This window comes from Heloderma suspectum, chromosome 2, assembly GCF_057233095.1.
Source record: "Heloderma suspectum isolate Gila_16-S chromosome 2, 16-S_ref, whole genome shotgun sequence".
Lineage (NCBI taxonomy): Eukaryota > Metazoa > Chordata > Lepidosauria > Squamata > Helodermatidae > Heloderma > Heloderma suspectum.
This window is the reverse complement of record NC_139459.1, coordinates 185,086,616-185,104,168: the sequence shown is the minus strand read 5'-3', so window position 1 is coordinate 185,104,168 and position 17,553 is coordinate 185,086,616. Positions and strand designations below refer to the sequence as shown.

At 46.7% G+C, this 17,553-nt stretch overlaps 1 protein-coding gene across 1 annotated transcript; it reads right to left on the bottom strand.

The window, feature by feature from the left end:
• Positions 1-1,303: 1,303 nt before the first annotated feature.
• LOC146353541 (protein mono-ADP-ribosyltransferase TIPARP-like) lies at positions 1,304-16,259 on the bottom strand. Its single transcript, XM_084836695.1, has 5 exons — positions 13,583-16,259; positions 12,307-12,487; positions 8,296-8,483; positions 6,517-6,771; positions 1,304-5,600 (listed from the first exon to the last, which is right to left on the bottom strand). Exons 1-5 carry the CDS (start codon positions 13,915-13,917, stop codon positions 5,174-5,176), a joined length of 1,386 nt encoding a protein of 461 aa, XP_084692821.1. The 5' UTR covers positions 13,918-16,259; the 3' UTR covers positions 1,304-5,173.
• Positions 16,260-17,553: the final 1,294 nt, after the last annotated feature.

The following is a 17,553-nucleotide window of genomic DNA, read 5'->3' as shown; positions in this document are numbered from 1 at the left end:
CAACAGATGTCTCAAAGCTTTTTGGGCTGGTGGGCACATTTGGAGTTTGAGGAACTGCCATGGGTGCCATTGCAAAATGGTTGCCATGGGGGGGGGGGAGTGCCCATTCACAAAATGGCTGCCCTGGTGGGTGCAGACAGTCACACAATATCGATTTCACAGAAGGGCAAATTGTTGAGGCTAACAGTAACTTGTCTACAATCCTAAATATGTGGCAGAGGTGGGGGCTGAGCCCAAAACACAAGCCCACTCCTTTGAGCGCAGTTTTCTCTCATTCAGGACCCCCCCCCTTCCACACTCTCAGCACCCAAGATCCATTCACCCCAATCAGTAATTTCCCTATCAGCCCTGGCCTCCCTACTACATTGGGTCACTTCCAGTACTCCCCCAGTTACCTAAGGCTTCCTCCTTACCAGACAGTACCAATGGGGTCCCTCCCCTCTTTCCTTGCTTTTTTTTTTTTCCCCCAGGAGGCTGGGTACACTTCCAAGCAAAGCACTGGTCTCCATCCACCTGGCATCTTTACCTCCTAAGAGGGTCTTTGGGGAATAAAGGTGGCAGGTGGCCAGAGGTCAGTCCTTCACTCTGAAGCTCTTCAAAGTTAAAAAATAAGATGAAATAAAACAAATAACAGGTATCAGCAGGGAACTTGATGGGCACAGGACGAGGCATCTGTAGGCACTACATTGCCTACCCCCACTTGATGACTTCTCATGTTGATGCTTGTCGCCAGCACATAAGCCTTCTGAGCATATGTACTGAGAATGGACTCCCCTGTTCTTCTGCCCACAATAAGAGATCTTCAAGCACATGCAGAGGCTGCCTGTGCCTTTAAGAGGGGTGCCTGTCCCTGCAAACATCCCAAGTGTTTACTGGGGGTGATAAAGAGGCCTTTGTTTCCGTGTATGAGAGGGATGGCCCCTTGGGGAGGGGGGCCTCCTGTAGCAGGTGGATGACAGCAAGGAATATTTGCACAACTAAACTCTTTGCTTCCAACAATTCATACCCCTCAACTATTATCCAGTTTCTGTATAGCTTGTAAAAAAAAAGGCAAGGGTGGGGGCTTACATTTCTACCTGGAATCACTGTTGTTTCTATGATATTAGTCTCTGGCAGGGCAAAGTGACCTACAGCCGGGGTAGACTAAGATGGCTTTGATATCTGGCAGCTCAGGAAGAAAGTGAGGTTACCAGGTAGTCTCCCATCCAAGAGCATAGGTCCAGATCTTCTTAACTTTAGAGACAGAACAAATCACTTCCTTTAGATTATTAAGAAAATAATATGCAACTGTTGGCTTACTTTGCATAATTTATTCTGCTTCTCATCAATTATGCTATGAGTGATAGAAACTAAAGGTGCATTAGAAGTAGTTCACCTCCCAACTTCCATCCCCCAGAATAATACTTTAACGTACTATAACTATAACGGTAACCTGTAGTGCAACAGAGAAATACAACAGCATCACCCAAATATGTTGAGAAGGTTGGTTTAATTTATCATTTGTAAAAACTCAAATGCACAATCAACTAACCTTCTAACTAAAATAAATTACATTGGTAAAATTAGCTTCCTCACTGGAGGAATGTAAGATGGTATTTTTAAAAAACACAATTAAAAGGAGGGACGGGGAAGGGGATTAAAAAAAACTCTACAGACCCCAACAGTAATTTTTATGCCAGATTAAATGCTGTAGAGTGTTCTTACGGCTTGAACTCTTAAACATGTAGAAGAATAAGTCTTGCTGAGGAAGAATCAGTATGGCTTCCGCAAAGGGAAGTCCTGCCTACTCAAATATTTAGAATTCTTTGCGTGTCAATAAGCATGTACATCAGGATTATCTGGAAGACATTATAAACTTCTTCTTTTTTTCAAAATATCTTACCAAAGGTTCTAAAGAAAAAACTTCGTATTCACAGAATAAGAAAATAAGTCCTCTTGTGCATCGCAAGTTAGAACAGGAAGCACAGGGTAGAAATATGCAGTATTCATGATGGAAGAAAGTAAGTATGGTGGTCTCACAAGGATCTGTTTTGGGATCTGATTTGTTATTTAATTTACTCATCTAGAGTCAAGGTTGAACAGTGAGTCAGCATCAAATTATCCAGAATGGTGAAAAATTCAGGTGGATGAATTTCCCCATAGTGGGCAAAAGGATGGCAGATGAAATTCAAAGTCAGTGTAAAGTGATACACACTGAGGCAAAAACAAGCAAATTTGAACTTCACGTATGCTGATGGGGTCTTATTTGGTGATGGTTACTCAGGAAAAATGATCTTGGGGTTGCAGAGGAAAACCCACTGGAAATGTCAGCTCAGGGTGCTATGGTTATGAAAAAGCCAAAATTAGTGTTGGGAATTTATTAGGAAATGGAATGAAAATGAAAATGTGAAGTTATCCCATCTGAAGTACATTCTCCCCAGAAAATCAGTGGCAATCCAATGGACAATAAATGGCAGATAATGGACGTATCACACAGGAATGCGTGATACATAGGAATCACACAGGAATGCGTGTGACATGTGACACACAGGAATGCATGAATGCATGAGGAATATGCAGGAAGATCAGTGCAGCAATTTGATCCCATGATCCATGCAGACTAGTCCTATGCACACTTATTCAGAAGTATGAGTACGATAGGACTTCCTCCCAAGTAAATGTGCACAGAATTGTGGGCTCAAGCAGCACTCTATATAAATTGCATTGCTACAGCTTAATAACCAACTTGCCTCTCAAATGCCGACAAAGGATGCAGGCAGGCCAGTCAAAATGGGATCAAAACCACTGTCCAAAGCTTAATTGCCTAGTATCCTTGGAAGAAGCACATTATGTTTCACACAATATAACACCATGTTAACACATCCCTACAAAATGCTGTCATCTCAGGTGACACCCGTCTTACAGGCTGCCTCTGTTATCAGGCTACACACTTCTGAAACAGCATGCAGTCACAATATGGGCAGTTCTTATGATCTGGGCAGAACTACTGCTTTTAAAACGCCTGCAGCTTGACATGCACATAGAACAGAAGGGGGAAAAACAAGGCCTGGGATGTATTTCTCCCATTCTTGGTCCTTTTCCCACCCTGCTCTGCCAACCACAGTCACATCTCTCAACACTGCCCACCACAGGAAGGCAGTTACTGTGGTTTCTGTGGCACCTCCTGTCTCTTTCTGCCATATGGACAACTCAAAACCCTCAGGGGTTGGACCTATTTCTGGATATTCCCTGCAGGCCTCTTTGTGTAAAACAAAGGAATTCTGACATATGTAGTCCAGAGGGGTGTGTGTGTGTGTGTGTGTGTGTGTGTGTGTGACTGCATTGTCAAGGGGAGCCATGGGCATCACAGTCTCATTTTAGGATAATAGCTCATAGGGAAATTCCAGAGGTAAGATAATTTTGGCAGTAATTAATGCAGAGGGCTAGGAGGAGTCAACATATTGAAGGCCTTCCAACAGATGCCACAAAAGTAGGTCTGCCACGTTTTTTCTGGATGGTTCCATGGCAGCAGTGCCTTAAGCAGCAGAATGAGAGAGCTTCAGCTATCTGGTGTGGACATCCTGCCACCACCCCAGTCCCGTGTGTGACGTGGTGGGTTTGGTTATTCACGTGTGAGGGAGATGTACTTTCTACCTCCTCAGAGGCATTCTTTAGTCTCTGAACTTTGTTGTATCATTGAGTCAACAAGTAAACTGAGCCAAAACCAGCTGAATCCCTTCCAGCAACACAAGGAGACATGGCCTTAAGAGGACACACAAGGCCAAAGTGGCACCTGAAAGGGCCCCAGTCTAAACGCAACCGCATCCCCCCCCACACACAGAGGCCGCTCCCCACAGTCTGTGGGATATGATGAAACCATCAGAGGAGGAGGGGAGGCAGCTGGCTGGGTCAGGAAGGAGCCTGGTGTTGAGTTATCAGCTCCTCACAATGCATCCGCCTTCCTAACTTCCTGTGCAACTGGTTGACAGGCTTCTGTGGCAGTTATTCCTGAGCCAGACGCTTCCCCCCACACCAACAGTCAGGGTCCCCCAGAGACCAATCTAAATAGCCTCACCACATCATACCCAAGAGTAGGACCCTTACCCTTCAATGCCGAGTCCCTTGCATTAGAGGAAGGAAAATCCTTAAGGCTACAATCCTATACATACCCACTTGCAAGTAACTTCATTAAAAATCAGTGACACTTACTTCTGAATAGACAGGGATAGGAGTGAGCTGCACAATTCCTAAGCCCTTTCTTGGGTTGCCAAGACCCTAAAAGGGTCCCCGAGCCTTTCAGAACTGCACAAAAAGATGGGAAATTGTGCCAGCGTGTACCATTACGACACTAAGTGTGATAGGAAAAGCCAAAGTAAACATTTCCATTCTATTCAACTCAGAAAGCTGCCCAAATCCAGTTAGCATCTAGACCTGACAAGCCTAACCCTTTATTTTTAATAACTGCTGAACTTGATTGCCTTTTCCTATTTTTCCTTCAGCATCCCATGGAGCAGAGCCCTTGAGAAGGCTGGGATTGCTGGTAGGGTATCCTCCTTAGGGGATTCCAAGACCACACCCACCCCTCGCATGCCTGAAGCCTTCCCCTTTAGGGTTGTCAGGTTTCTTTACCAAACCCTGCTCCTGTGCTTTGAACAGCAGCTTGCTCTGCAGACATTGGCAGTGATAATGCTCATCTACACGTCAGAAAAAGTCACTTGTTGATTTCTTCAAGCTGCTGTTAAAAGCACAAGAGCAAGGGTGGCCAGACGGAAACAGGGAGAGGGTTCCTGCTTCTTTCATAGTTGTGTAGGAGAGGGAACTTCAGCAGATGTAGCATGACAGGCAATGCCTGCTGAAATTCCTTCTTCTACATAAATAGGAAAGGTGCAGAAACCCTCCCCTCATTTCCGTCTGGCCACACTATCTCCTCTCCAAAAGCCAAACTACATGTGATATTCACTCACATGTCCTACCCACATCTTTCCCCCACATGGAGCAAAGAAGATTGGGGAAGCAGACAACCTTGAACCAAAAATCCACCAGGGGACAAAGAGGCAAGAATCTCCTTGCCCTGTATGCTGGGCTTCTGCTGCAGAGAAGAGGAAAAACACCCTACAGAGACCCAGGCGCAGTTTGGGACCGACTAGACGGGGATTGTCGTAGCGGCCAAGGTGCAGAGGAGGGGCCTCTTCAGTCACACCTCAATAGCCACAGGCGTGTCCACTTCCTTGTAGCGAATCAGGAAGTAGGGGTAGCACTGGCAGCTCTTGAAGACAACAAAAATGTTGGGATCGGACATGCAGTTTGTGCACGAATCATAACAAACAGGAGGCCGCTTCAGCCTTGGGTGGCCTTTCGTCCAGTGCCCTGTCAACACTTTGGCTAGGAACATGTGCCGCACATTGTTCTTGGCTGCTGAGGCATACCAGTGCGAGTAGGATGCGTCCTTAGCAAAATAAATGCCTTTGCCAAAAGCTGCACCATGCAACCCTGCCAAGTGGGGGTCAAAGTTCACTGTGCAGATAGACTTAACCTGGGCCGCTCCTGTGCCATGGAAAAGATGCCTCTCCAGGGGGTGCTGGTCTTTCACCCAGCGTGCCCGAGACATGAGTTCCTTCTGCCTGGTGGGAAACAGAAAGAAGAGAGAAGGTGGTGTTTATTTTCACAGATAAAGCAGACTACATTTCAGGAGTGAAACGGCAGGCTGGCTTGAAATGCTCCCTTTAGAATTGGGTGGGCGTATTTCAAGTCAGCCATAGCACCTTCACCTGCATTCAGCGTCCACAACCCACTAGTTCGGTGGTGCCACCATGGTCTGTAACTAATGTACAGACTTCCCGAAGATCCACCAACTGGAGCCTGGTGCAAAAGACACCTGCTTAGAATTAAAGAATGCTGAGCCCAGGAATGTGTTCTGAGTACCAGAACTGAAATGCTCTGAGTACCAGAACAGGGAAACACTCCTGGTTGCAGTGCCAGCCCCAGGTTTCAGAGGGCCCTGGGGCCAGACAACCCCAACGGGCCCCTCTCCCTCAGTCTTACCTTGCCGCCAGCATTGGCACCTGCTGCTCCCCCTCCTCAGTGTTACCACCTGCTTACCAGCCAAAGAGACAAGGAGCTCACAGGAAGTGGCATCTGCTGTTGCTCCTTCACACACCACCATTGTCTGGGCCAGAGCAAGAAGCAGGTGAACAAGCAGGTTGCGACAGTGAAGGAAGAGAAGCAGGTCCAGGAACAATTGTCAGTAAGCCCACTGCTCGGGTGTGTACCTCAGCTGGTGCCCCCATCATGCCAACCCTTGATGGCAGCCCTGCCTAATTCTTGATTTCAGCAGTATACTTTAGGGTGGTGCAGGGAGCACATTTTATTGCTGCCATTGTTTAAAAAATTGAAGTCCAAAATCCTTGCTGATCTACTACAAATTACCCAGAGATTTAGCAGTGCTTTCTGCCCAACCCTGCTGTAAGGGTCACCGTTCAAGTAAACCAGACATACTGGCTAGCACCAGGAAGACAGTGTCATATAAACACTTCTCACCTCACATACACCTGCCAGAGGTGGTCATTCCGTATGCGGTAGATGGCCAACACTAATGCCTCATCCTCAGGCAAGGTGGCATGGAAAAGCTCCCTGACTTTCTGATTGGCCATCTCTGACAGAGTCACTTCTACCACTGTAAAAGCAAAGTCATCTTGTGGTGGCGGGACCCACGCAGCAGGATAAGTCCCATGGTACAAATCCAAAGCGTCCTCTCCGGGGACAGCTCCAGTGTGACGGGATGGAGCAACCGACCTGGAAGGGAAAGGAGGCAGGAACAGCTCAAGTTTCTGATAGACTATCTGCCCATTTGCAGCCCCCTGCATGTTCACAGACGGAAAACAGTAGCTGCTTGGCCGTTGTGACTCCAATTCAATACTGTAATGCGGGTGTCAAACTTCTTTCAGCCCAACTGATGAATTCAATTTTGGAGGAGCTCTCGGGGGCCGCATTGGAGTGATGGGAAAGGGTCAGGGCCAACATACCAGTATATTGTAGCTTCAAGCTTTTACTGCCAGTAACGAAGCCTTAGCAGAGGCATTTCAACCTTTTAGAATGGGGGAAAAACTGCACCAAAGCTGGGAAACCATGAAATGATTGGTGGCCAGTGGAAAGAGGGTGGGGCCAGGGGGAAAAGGGTGGGGTCATCTGGGCTGCTGGACTGGGACCTCAGGAGGGCCGGATTTGGCCCACGAGCTTGAGGTTCAACATTCCTGCCACAACAGCTGTGTATAATGTGTGCATAGATATTTTTCACATACACGCACAGTGCCAAGAATAAGTTACACAAACTAAGTATCATACAAACCATAAATGTTTGATTTTTTAAACGGTCAACACGTGGATTTCAGCCTTCCTCTCTGTGCTAAAAGTTTTGGCCATCTCTTCTCTATGCCCCTTCTTAATCCCCATTTGCCATCCCATTTGGCTTTTTCCTTCTGAACCAACTTCCTGTTCCAACCCTGCATTTCTAGCTCCACCAACCTGCTACCGTCTTCATACCCCAGCCTCCTGCTACTTATCCTTGCCCCGCCACTTTCTAATATCCAAAGAACTCAGCCATTAGCAGTCAGAAGCACTCTCTGCCTGCCCCATTCCTCCCGTGGCATTAGGACAGGGCTGGACAACTTGCAGCCCTTCAGATGTTTTGACCTACAATTCCCATCAGCCCTAGCTAGCATAGCCAATGGCGAGGGATGATGGTTGTTGTGGGCCAAAACATCTGGAGGGCCACAAGATGCCCACCCCTGCCTTAGGGCAACTCAGCTAATCAGTGCTAGAGGCTTCACTATCACCAAAGCCCATTAGCACATTGCCATACAGATTTGCATATATCTGCTTAATTTTGTGTGATTTATTCAATAGAAGGCTGCACTCCATAAACTGGACATGCCAGCATTTGCGTCTCATTCCAGTCTCCTGTTTATCCACATCACAAGGATCCATGTGTGGAATTAGCATAGGCTGTGCAATCCATAGAGCAGAAATCATACAATGAGGCAGCCCCCCTCCCCTCACTTTACAAGGTGATACCTGTATTTTGAGGTGTCCACACTATTTCTCATACTGTTCCTGAGTGTGTAAGGTTTTTGTTTTTAAAAAGAGTTGAGAACAGAGTGCTTATTTTTTCACTAGATATCGGATTCTACACATCTGCTTCAGCTCTGTCTTTCTACCCCAAATACATGGGCTCTGCAATTCATAGGCTGAAGGATTAGATACATTCACACCATGAAAGGTCCAACAAATTTGAGAAGAAAGATTTGGGGCCAGACTCACCGCAAATAGAGTGTAACAGAGGTGCCACAGCGCAAGACAGGTCGGTACTTGATATTGCGAGTGAAGCCTGTTTTCACGTTGCACTGGGTCAGCCTTTTGATATCCACATTGTAGAGGCGATTGTGCAGATAGAAGGCATGATTCCACATTCCCTGCTCAAAAGCAGCCACGAGTGCCTGTGCAATGGGCTGTGGAGAGAGAACATCAAAAGTTCTTCCATCCTGAGATGCCAAACATCCCCTCGACTCTTCTTTTCTCAAGGTGCTTCCACACGAGGCCTTTATCACGTCATCGGCCTGCCTCATTCATGGAGGTTTACTGGGGCCCAGACATCGTCATCTTCCACTCGTGACCCTCCTCTGTGTTTTCTTACTGTTTCTTCTGTCTATTTCCTTAATGCAGAAAATCCGTTGAGGAGAAACAGACGGAACAGCTGCACAATGCTTTCTGATTGGAAGCACTGGAAGCCCTCTGTCTGGAGACACCCAGTGGCTGGGTTCACACAACACAACAACACACAATTCAACAACCGCACACAGTTCAACGACAATCCACACTTGACCCATACTCAACCTGTACTCTGGCTTGTCATGTTGTGTGAACCAGGTCATTGAGTCAATTCTTTATCCTCAGGGTTCTCTCACATTATTTTAATACAGTGCCTGAAGAAATTATGGGAAAACAGTAGGGGGGCCCTTAATGAAATTGAAACACCCCACCTCCTGCCTGAGCCCCACCAATTCTGGACTCTTCCATTGGTCCTCAAAAGCCATACTGCTGCTGCCTGACTTCACTGAAATGGCAGAACTAAGGGAACTTCCAGTTCCAGATGGACCACTGCTAGCACTATCAATCAAAAGACATTGTGCGACTATTTTATCTTTCCCCTACTTAATAGATTTTCTGTGGTAAGAAAAGTATCAGTAGAAGAGGTGGGGAAGAACAGGAGCGTTACACAGGCTGCTCCCCCACCTCATAAAATTCTCTGAATGAGGTAGGGCAAGATAAAAGCCTAGTTTGGAAGCACCCTGTGTCTGGGTTACCGTGCACATTATTTTGAGAAACAACCCAGAGTCTGAACCCATGGTTTGTTGTTGGTTAAAACTCTACGTTGTTTCTCCCTCATGACCTAGGGATGATCCACATTGCGCCCGCCTTCACGATGAATTCGGTGTCCGTCGGGTTAAACGCTCTCGCATTAAAACATGATTATTCACACTCACCCACTTTCCCCATTGCAGTGCTTCATCGAATGCGCGAGCTCGGTTCACACTCGAGCGCTGTGCTGTTTTCCTGCTGTTTTTCTGTGCACGCTTGTCTGATCTCAGATGCTAAGCGGGATCAGCCCTGGTCAGTAGTTGGATGGGCGACCGCCTGGGAATCAGGCTTCCCGCACTGAACAGGGGGTTGTTCTATCCCTTCAAATTAAACTAAGTTATACCCCCTCCTATCCCCCGCTCAGGATGTTTTTTTAAAAATTAAGGTGTTATCCTCACAGAATCAGGGCTTCTCCGCGATGTTTTTTTTTTCTAATTGAGGCATGATCTTCGAAGCTTCGAAGTTGTGAAGCTTCACAACTTCAAGGGTTTGAAGATCATGCCTCAATTAGAAAAAAAAACATTGCGGAGAAGCCCCGATTCTGCAAGGATAACACCTTAATTAAAAAACAAACCAACATCCAGAGCGGGGGATAGGAGGGGGTATAACTTAATATCATTTGAAGGGATAGAACAACCCCCTGCTCAGTGCAGGAAGCCTGATTCCCAGGCGGTCTCCCATCTAAGCACTGACCGGGACCGACCCTGCTTAGCTTCCAAGATCAGACAAGCGTGCACCCATCCAGCCCTTTGCTTGCTGCTGAGGAAACAGAGGCTGCTGAGGAAGCTATGCAATCGGTAGACGGAAGAAGACATGGGGCCATTGAGAGCTGTGATTGGACAGGAGGGAAATACAAACACTGCCATATATGGACAGGCGGGGGAGGGGACTACGACTAGATACGGTAGCGAAGGCGGAAAATCAGAGCACATTAAGGGGAAATACTGGGATATTAGGGTATTGAAAGCGGTAGCACGGAAGTGGGAAATTCCGGTTCCAATTCGAGGCAGGTACTGTATAGTGTTAAAGGCGGGTGGTGAAACCTCATTGGAAGCGAAAAAAGGTGGTAAGTGTAGATCCAGCCCTAGAGTGACATCATGATGAACAACCCAAGGTTGTTTTGGAAACCAGATGCAAAGTAGCAGTGGTGAGTGAGCCAGACTCGGTGTGCGCACTCACTCCCGTGTGGCCCCAACAAACTATAGATTGCTTAACCCATAGTTGGTAGTTATGTGCGAACTTGGTCTATTCCACTTGTCTGAATTTTATGTTTTCCTTTTATTTAAAACAGTTGTATCCCGCCCTATATCATTAAGATCTCAGGGCAGCGTACAAATAAAGTCAATTTAAACAGTATGAAACAATAAATAATTTAAATAGCTAAAAACATATTAAATCATTAAGCCAGCTAATACCACTTTAAAATCTAAAATGACAAAACAGTTAAAACAGTGTGCAAACTCAGGGAATCCAATTAGCCCTCAAAGGCTTTGGTAAAAAGCCATGTTTTAACTTGGTGCCAAAATGAAACCAGTGTCTGTGTCAATCAGGCCTCCAAGGGGAGAGCATTCCACAACCGGGGTGCCACAGCAGAAAAAGCCCTCACCCATGTCCCACCACAGTGTATGTCTCACAGTGGCAGGATGTGGAGAAGGGCTCCTCCAACAGATCTCAATCCTCAGGAAGGCATATATAGGAGGTGCTCCCTCAAATGTCCCAAGCTGCTTAGGGCTTTAAATGTCATCACTACAGTTCCCTCAGCCAGTGTACATGGTTCCAAGGCAGCTGGTGCAGCAAGAGACTCCATCAGGATGAGGAACCTGACCATTGAGAGCATGAAGGCAGGAGCATAACCAAAGAGGGATCCTGCCAGGGGACAGAATATGGATGGATTTGAATGGGCTGACTGAGTAAACAAATAAATGCAGAGCTGGACACCAGGCCTGCTCTCCTCAGCCAGGCATGGAGCCACAGAGAGATGGTGGAGAGACCCAGGCAGGGGGCCCTTGAGTAGAAACAGCATTTTGTTTGGAGGCAGGGGTGCAGAACCCCTTTCAGCCCGAGGGCCAAATTCAATTTCAAAGAAGATTTCGAGGGCCCCATTCCAGCAGTGGGTGGGGCAAAAGGCAAAGAGGGTGGGGCCAAGACAAAAGGGCTGGCCCAAAATACCAGCATATTTTAGCTTAAAGCTCTTACAGCCAGTAGCTAAACCTTAGGAAACTGGATGCTAAGTGGAAGTGGTGTGTGAGCAAGATGCAGCATGTTCACACGTTCCCAGTGGGGCAAGGAGACTGCACAAAAGCCAGAAACCACCAAACGATGAGCAGTTGTGGAGAAGGGATGAGGCCAGGGGAAGGGGTTGGGGCCATTTGGGGAACCCCGGAGACCTGGATTGGGACCTCAGGAGGGCCGGATTTGGCCCACAAGCCTGAGGCTCCCCAGCCATGCTCCTGGAAGCCCCAGGGAAACAAGATTTTGCTTTAAAGCAAGATGTGCTCTCCCCACATCCTTTGTTTTAAAGGGAAAAACGGGGCTTTTTTGCTACTGTGACAATTTCAGTCACTGGGGATATGGCCCCTGGTGGGTTCTGGATGGGGGACTAGACCCCTGGAAATTGCCCAGCCATGTTTTACACCCTTTATTGGTCATCACATGACCTGTCAGAGCTTAATTTGAATGCCTGCAGACCCATTCTGCCCCACGCCATCTTGGGGTCCTGATCAGGCAGGCACTGTGACTCTACCATTGAGTCAGTGGGATTTCCCCCTCCTCCCACACTTTTTGTAACATCTTTCGTGCTGGAGAGATCTGAAGGTCTCAAAAGCTTGCACGTTTTTGGTAAACTTTTGGTGGGCCTAATAATGGTATTGCACTAACATGGACACTGGAATTTATAACTTTTGATCCTCTTACCTCCTTGTATTCCATCCAGTCACCTATTTCCTCCCAGTAAACCTTCCACTCCGCAGGGAAGTAGGGGTTGCGTGCAGGGTCACTGCTGTTGGACAGACGCCTTATTTGGTCATATAACCAATTCCCTGTGGAGCCTGTGAGCCACATGGTGTCAAAGTTTATGTAATGGTAGCTGCCAGTCCTGCAAGGCAAGTAAGATCAGCATTTCATCAGAGTAGTAGAGGGGAAGGACTTAGGGCTGCGAACTGATTGGGGGCAAGACTCAGTCTGCTCCTGTGAGAGGGGCCATAGCTCAGTGTGATAGAGCCCCTGCTTGGCATGCAGAAGGCCCCAGGTTCGATCCCCGGCATCTCCAGGTAGGATGAGGAAAGAATCCTGCCGGAAACCCTCGAGAGCCGCTGCCAGTTAGTGTCGACAATCCTGGGCTAGATGGGCCAATGGCCTGACTCAGGGTAAGGCAGCTTCCTATGTGCCTTTATTATTTATTTATTTATTTCATTTCTATACCGCCCAATAGCCGAAGCTCTCTGCCTTTAACCTGAATTGCAAAAGACAGCTGGTGAAGCTTTTCACAGCAAGGAGATAAGTATTACCACCTGCTAATATCTTCAGATCCTGTTTAGACATGTATTTATCCTGCCCTTCAAATCACATTTTCCAGGGCAGCTTACACCAAGGGTGCTTCCAGGCAGACAGCTCCTAGCACTACCAATCAAAAGGCCTTGTGCAGCTATTCCATCTTTTCTTCCCCAATGGAATTCTTTGCAGTAAGTAAAAAGATGGAAGAAGTGATGCATCTTCCTGGGAAGATGAGGCGTTCTCCCAATGGTTTTTGAATATTGCCATTTGTAATGCAGATTTGTGTCCATTTTTCTGTAGAGACTGGCCTGTTTGCCCCTATGTAGAATTGTGCTCAGAAATGGCACAAGATTGATAGCAGTAGGCAAGCTGTCTTTCAGGGAACGGCTGAAAAGTGTCTGAGGTGCTGTTTGTCTAGCACATACTTTGAAAATTACATACGGTAGGTACTGGTTAATTTCTAAGAAGAGAAGTGTTGGGACTCAGCTATGCCTTGTCACCTAAAGCTTGGCCCCATAATCCCAGATGGCAAGAGGGCCTGATGATGACTCAGCAAACAAGGAGAGAAATGCACCCGCCTTTATTATTGCTTTACAGTTTCTAGGACGGAGCTCTGGGGTTGAAAAAAAATTCTAGAGCTGAGCTTGGGTCTAGAACCCTTCCCCAGGAAAAGCTGGAAGGAGCAAGAGATCCTCACCTGTCCTGCAGCTTCACTTTGGTGTGTTCCTTGTTACAGTACAGCCTCTCCAAGTGCTGTTGAGCCGAGAAGCTGAAACTGAGCCACGCGTGGTCTTCCTGTCGGCGCCACTGCCAGTGGTATGGGAAAGGAGTATGGTGGCGGGGACATTGCTCCTGCATTGGACAGTATCCTAGCAGAAAGTTGTCGCAGATCAGCACTCCATTCTTCTGGTGCACGTGATACGGCGGGATGTCATCAGCATCGGGCAGCCCTAGGATTGTTATCCCCAGCAAACCATCCTGCAAGGAGTTGTGGCCTAGCTCTGTGTCAGAACATTTGGCCCTTTCTGCCATCTAGGTTCAATCCACAGAGGCCAGAATCTGGTGGGTGAACAGCAAAGGGGTTTATACCAGGCAGGGCCCCTGGAGTGGGGTCCTGCTTCTATTCCTATCCCTACGTTAACCCAAAGATATCCTGTTCTAATTTTAGAAGCTGGAGCGATCTGCTTTCTCTTTGTAACAGGGCGGGTGCGCTCTGGAGATTTTTACTTTCAATTTCAATGTTCCGTTTATCAAGCAGTTTCTTGTGAAACAGTCTACGTAGGGTAGCCAGATACAAACAAGGATGGGGCTTCTGCACCTTTAATTGTTGTGTAGAAGAGGGAATTCCTATAGGAATGGCTTGCATGACAAGCTGAATTTCAACCTGCTGGAAACCCTTCTTCTACATAGCAATTAAAGTGCAGGAGCCCTATCCTCTTTTGCATCTGGCCACCCTAAGTCCCACTTAGGGTTGCCACCTTTTTTACTGGCTCTGCTGATCCTGTACCCAGTCACCCAACATAGAGAAATTTAGCAGGTGCAGCTTTAAAAATGTGTGGGGATTATGGCTTAAAGCCAGTGTTGCACAAGTGGATTTCCCCGTGCTCTCCCTCCACTCCACTGCAGCTCCTTGTGCACCTTCCAAATTTGCTCTGGGGGGTCCCCCAACCCTCCAGAGCAGATTTGGAGAGTTAGAGGGGGAAACCATTCCCCCCACGGTTTCTGTTCTGCTGGTGGATGGCCAGGATTGAATACAACCCATTAATTTATTTTTCTTTTAAAAAACGAAAACAGAGGTCCCCTCATCTATTTCACTACAAACTGTGAAAGGTGGGAATTCTGTGCAGAATTCCAATGTCAACAGTAGTAGCTGTCCAAGAAAGTTGTGCCCCACCTTAACTCAGCAAGGTGTCAAGCCTGATATTCTACTTTGAAAAGGATTATCCCAGATTTTTCAGTTCTGGACTGTGGCCGCTTCAAGATGGAGGGCTCCTAGCTCTACCAATCAAAAGACATTGTGTAGCTATTCCATCTTTCCCTCCTTAAAACAGATTTTCTGTGGTAAGAAACAAGACAAAAGAAGCAACGGGAAAACCTGTGAGGGTTACAAATCAAAAGTGATGACTTCTTGACCCCCTGTAAAATTCCATGATTGAGGAAACTGGAACACCCTGGGAGACTTCATTTGTGAGTGGCACACATTCCTTGCAAACGGCAGGTTTGCCAGAAGGAATTGGTACCTGTTATGTGTAGCTTTCTTTTTATTACTTATTTGTTTATGGGGAAGGCATTTATAACATGGCTTTTCTGGAGAAAAACAACCATCAGAAACACAAATCCAAATGGGTAGATAACTAAAAACCTCACAAAAACAGGAAACAGCATTTCACTAATTCCAAAGTTTGGATTTGTGGCCCACTAGGGATTATGGTTAGTTATGTCACTGTACAAGTATATCCCCTGAGAAACACACTGTTGGAAAGACAGAAAAAGAAGGGGAATCAGACCTACTGCAATGACAGTAGGGGGGCACCTAGGGTTATTTTTTATTTTTATTTTACTGGCCCTACCTCATAGGCCTTTGACTCGGGGCGGGCAACCTGCAGTTCTAGTTTCATGAGGACCTCAGCAGCAATCTAATCACAAAAGTCCTCTAAAAGTGATGAGTTTAGACTAGTGGAGGCTGGTGGCTCCGATGTCAGTGGGGTGGTAAATCTGCTCCAGATTCCAGTCAGAACTGTAAAGGAGCTATCCAGGGTGCTTCACATCTGGATAACTCCTTTAGAGTTCTGATTCTGACTGAAACCTGGAGTGGATTCACTTACATTGAAACCACCAGTCTCCACTGGTTCAGATCTCTTGCAGTAGTCCCTTCCTGGGCAGGGGAGAGAAAGAAAGGAAGTGGCAGAGAGAGAGTGACCTTGTCCATGTTTGGCTCTGGCCCAGTTCAGCATTATCATGCACCGCTTGACAGATTAGTGCCAGAGGAATGCAGCTTTCAACAGAGTAAAGGTCCCTTACCTTGTTTTAACTGCAGCCTGATGCACTGAATAGAAATTAAGGTGAAACTTGCCCAGGGATTAGGGAAGCAGTGGGAAAAACTTTGCCTACTAAATTTCAGTGTGTTGGGCTACTGTTAAAGGGAATAGGGGCAGGGGGGCTCGTCCACCCTCTTTCCCCATATGCTATGGGCAGGATGACTCTGATTTTACCTTATAGCAGGTGAGGGAAGTGAGTCGGTAGGAGAACATGGATGGGGCAGGGATGAGGAACACTGGTTAAATCTTGATTCAATGCCTTGAAGCATTTAAATGTCCTGCCCCTTCACAACTGTGAATTGCCATCAGTAAAATATTTCCGTTCTCTAGTGTCATGTTACTGCTTTCACTGGGCATTAACATATGCTTCAAAAGCCCCTATTTAGCAAGGGTACCCCCTATGTTTCGGTAATTGCCTCTGGTCAACTGGTGTTCCTCTTTTGTTGACATTTGGGAGATAACTTTTTAAAAAGTTGTTAACTGCTAAAGCAAGGGTGGGCAACTTGTGGTCCTCCAGATGTTTTGGCCTACAACTCCCACCAGCCTTCTCATTGGCTATGCTGGCTAGGGCTGGTGGAAGTTGTAGACCAAAACATCTGGAGGGCTACAAAGTTGCCCAACCCTGTGCCTCGAGTGTTCTCAGATTTCACCGCCCCCCCCCCCGCCCAAATAACAGCTCTAAGCATAGGACAGCTGTATCTTGTCTAGTGCATGTAAACACATATTCATGAATGCTAAAACACCACTGAATGTGCAGCCGTCCATTTCATTCAGTCTGGTTAAAGGTTTGTTTTGAAGTGTTGAGAACATATTGTAGGACATTCAGTTTGTTGGGTGTCGCTTTAACCAAAATAACAGCTATCCTCTTTGCTTTGAAACTAAGGCAATAGGAGAGTCTATTGCAAAGGAAATTAATAAGGGAGAGAAGAGCCTTCTATGCTTAATGCGAGTAGTTTAGTCTGGAATTGCCCATCCTTTATTCATTTCCTTTTTCAGAGAATCCAGACAAGTCACTGCCATCCTGTTGCATTCTAGTGCTTTCTATGTTTTCCCTTCTTTCCTGGTTTTGTTCCCACGTGAACTGCAATTGTAGTGCCAGCTTGTGCGCTGTGGACAGGCAAAGCACTATTGAGACTTTTCATAGCCACTGTGCCTTTAATTAGACGTTTCCTCCTTTGGCAGGAATAACTTCTTCTGCATGGCTGTCCTTACTGGTGAATAACCAGTGATTTGCCTGATAATTAGTTCCTGTTCCACTTTTTCATTACTGGTTTCTATTTATTATTATTATTATTATTATTATTATTATTATTATTATTTTATAGTGCTATTTCACAATTAAAGAAAAGACAATTATGAGAGGAAGCCAGTAATTAAAGCACTCCCATTGCAGGGAACAGGAATTACATAAAGAGCAAGTAAGGGGTAATTAAAGGTGAAATCTTATGGCCACTAGTCAGCAGCTAGACAGCCATAGGATAGGTTGGTTCCTGGGAACTGACCTCCACCTCCTCCAGCACTGCCTCGTAGGCAGCGTGGATTGGCCCCATGCTCCGCCCTTGTAAGAGGAGTGTGGAGCAGTGAAAATGGGGCGTTCCTGGGGGTGGGGCGGGCGGATGTGCCTTTCCGA